The sequence below is a fragment of the Etheostoma cragini genome, unplaced genomic scaffold (assembly GCF_013103735.1).
Source record: "Etheostoma cragini isolate CJK2018 unplaced genomic scaffold, CSU_Ecrag_1.0 ScbMSFa_530, whole genome shotgun sequence".
NCBI classification, from domain to species: Eukaryota; Metazoa; Chordata; class Actinopteri; order Perciformes; family Percidae; genus Etheostoma; species Etheostoma cragini.
In genome coordinates this window covers 1415-3935 of record NW_023269130.1, presented here as the reverse complement: position 1 = coordinate 3935, position 2521 = coordinate 1415, and the positions used below count along the sequence as shown (strand labels likewise).

The 2521-nt window shown below is 23.8% G+C and overlaps 1 protein-coding gene across 1 annotated transcript in view; it reads left to right on the top strand.

Moving 5' to 3' along the window:
• Positions 1-336: 336 nt before the first annotated feature.
• The window catches only part of LOC117941311 (G2/M phase-specific E3 ubiquitin-protein ligase-like), a gene marked incomplete at both ends in the record, with an annotated part of 3585 nt that continues 1400 nt past the window's right edge, over positions 337-2521 (top strand). Inside the window, one exon of the mRNA XM_034866379.1 lies at positions 337-427. Coding sequence (XP_034722270.1) covers positions 337-427 — 91 coding nt within the window. The remainder of the gene's footprint in view (positions 428-2521) is intronic.

The window sequence follows — 2521 nt, the reverse complement described above, 5'->3', positions numbered from 1 at the left end:
CAATAGGAACGTGGCCCCGCCCCGACTGGCCAATAGGAACGTGGCCCCGCCCCGACTGGCCAATAGGAACGTGGCCCCTCTTAGGTTTTGAGAGTGAAAGGAAACATTTTGAGACTTTTTTTTTTAGATAAAATTAATTCACATTCATAGCAAAAATATATATATTTGAGAGTTTAAAATTGTACTATGAGAGATTTTTTGTCTCAGAAATAATTTTAAAAATTTCAAATTTATATCTAAACTTCTTTGAGTTCCATATAAGATTATTTTTGCTATTATTATGAAAACTTTTTCTCTCAGATCATTTGTTTGCTCCTCATAAACTGACCGCTTTAGGGGAAGTTCCTGCTGCAATACCGCGAGTGGCCACTGGTGGACACCAGCGGGCTGACTCGGCGCTGTTCGCGGGTGCGTGGCCTGGTCTGCCGTAAAAGAAATCCATAAGGAAGAGAAAGCGGAAATGAAGTCCTTTTGTTTTGAAAGAGGGAAATTTAAAAAATCGACGGATAATCAAACGTAAACACAAGCAACCGGTATAAATCTTCTCAAAACGTTACGAAAACGCTCGCGATCTGACGTTTTTCATCCCCGAATGTAAAGTAAGTGTCTCTTCATCGTGTCCTCGCGGACATTACGTCGTGTTTTAACGTTATCTGGTAAATATGTTGGAGATAATTTTCTTTTTGGGATTTTTGAAGCTGAGAGTCGTTTCCTGTTAGTCTGTTTATATTATTATATCTATTCTCTGTTTCCACCGCAGCGACATATTTATCTTTCTCAGCTTTATGTTGAACTATTGTTCATTAACTCAACTTAAACGTATTTATTTAACCGTAACGTGTGTGTGTGTGTGTGTGTGTGTGTGTGTGTGTGTGTGTGTTTATATCTTTGCATGTACAAAAAATAATACACAAAAAAATATGCAAATGTTTTTTACCAAAAAATACTACTACACAACAAATCTACAAAAAATAATATACAAAGAAATATTATAGAAAAAATATAATATGCATAAAAATAATATACCCAAAAAATATTGTTAAAAAATAATCTACAAAGATAAATAATATACAAAACATAAAATACAAAAAATAATATACAAAAAAACTTTGTTAAAAACAACATACAAAGATAAATTATATACTATTATAAATAATATACAAAAATACTTTACATAAAATAATATACACAAAATAATTTACATAAAATATTTTACAAAAAATATTATTCAAAAAAACTTTGTTAAAAACAACATACAAAGATAAATAATATACAAAAAATAATATACATAAAATAATATACAAAAATATTATACAAAAACATAATATGCAAAAAAATATTTCACTAAAATATTTTACCAAAAATAATATACAAAAATATTATTAAAAAAAATAATATGCAAAAAATATTTTACTAAAATATTTTACAAAAATATTATACAAAAAAATAATATGCAAAACAAATATTTTACTAAAATATTTTACAAAAAATAATATACTAAAATATTATTAAAAAAATGATATGCACAAAACTATTTTACTAAAATATTTTACAAAAAATAATATAAAAAAATATTATACAAAAAAATAATATAAAAAATATACAAAAAAATGATATGCCAAAAATATTTTACTAAAATATTTTTGGCATATCATTTTTTTGTATATTTTTTTATATTATTTTTTTGTATAATATTTTTTTATACAAATAAAGTAAATTATATACAAAAAAATAATATAAAAAAATATACAAAAAAATGATATGCCAAAAATATTTTACTAAAATATTTTACAAAAAATAATATACATAAAATAAATACAAAATATATATTATAATATATATATAACAATATACAAAATATATTAGACAAAAATGTTATACAAAAATAATATACAAAAAAAAAATACAAAAGATTATATACAACACAAAATTCAAAAAAATATTATACAAATAAAAATAATATGCAAAAAAATAGTTTTCTAAAATATTTTACAAAAAATATACCAAAAATAATATTCAAAAAAAATATACAAAAAGATAATATACAAAAAAAATACAAACAAATATTATACAAATAAAAATAATATGCAAAAAATTGTTTTCTAAAATATTTTACAAAAAATATACCAAAAATAATATACAAAAAAAGTATATACAAAAGATATTATACTAAAAAAAATACAAAAAAATATTATACAAATAAAAATAATATGCAAAAAATAGTTTTCTAAAATATTTTACAAAAAATATACCAAAAATATATACAAAAAAAGTATACACAAAAGATATTATTCAGTAAAATAATATGCAAAAAAAATTGTTTACAAAAATATTGTGCCTTCCTAAAGTTTCCACCACTGTTATTATTTTACACCCTGGTGATTCGAGTTCAATAAAAAATGTAAATGTGGACTCAGCTCTGACCTCTGACCTTTGTGGTGGCTTCCTGTGACCTCTGACCTTTGTGGTGGCTTCCTGTGACCTCTGACCTTTGTGGTGGTTTCCTGTGACCTCTGACCTT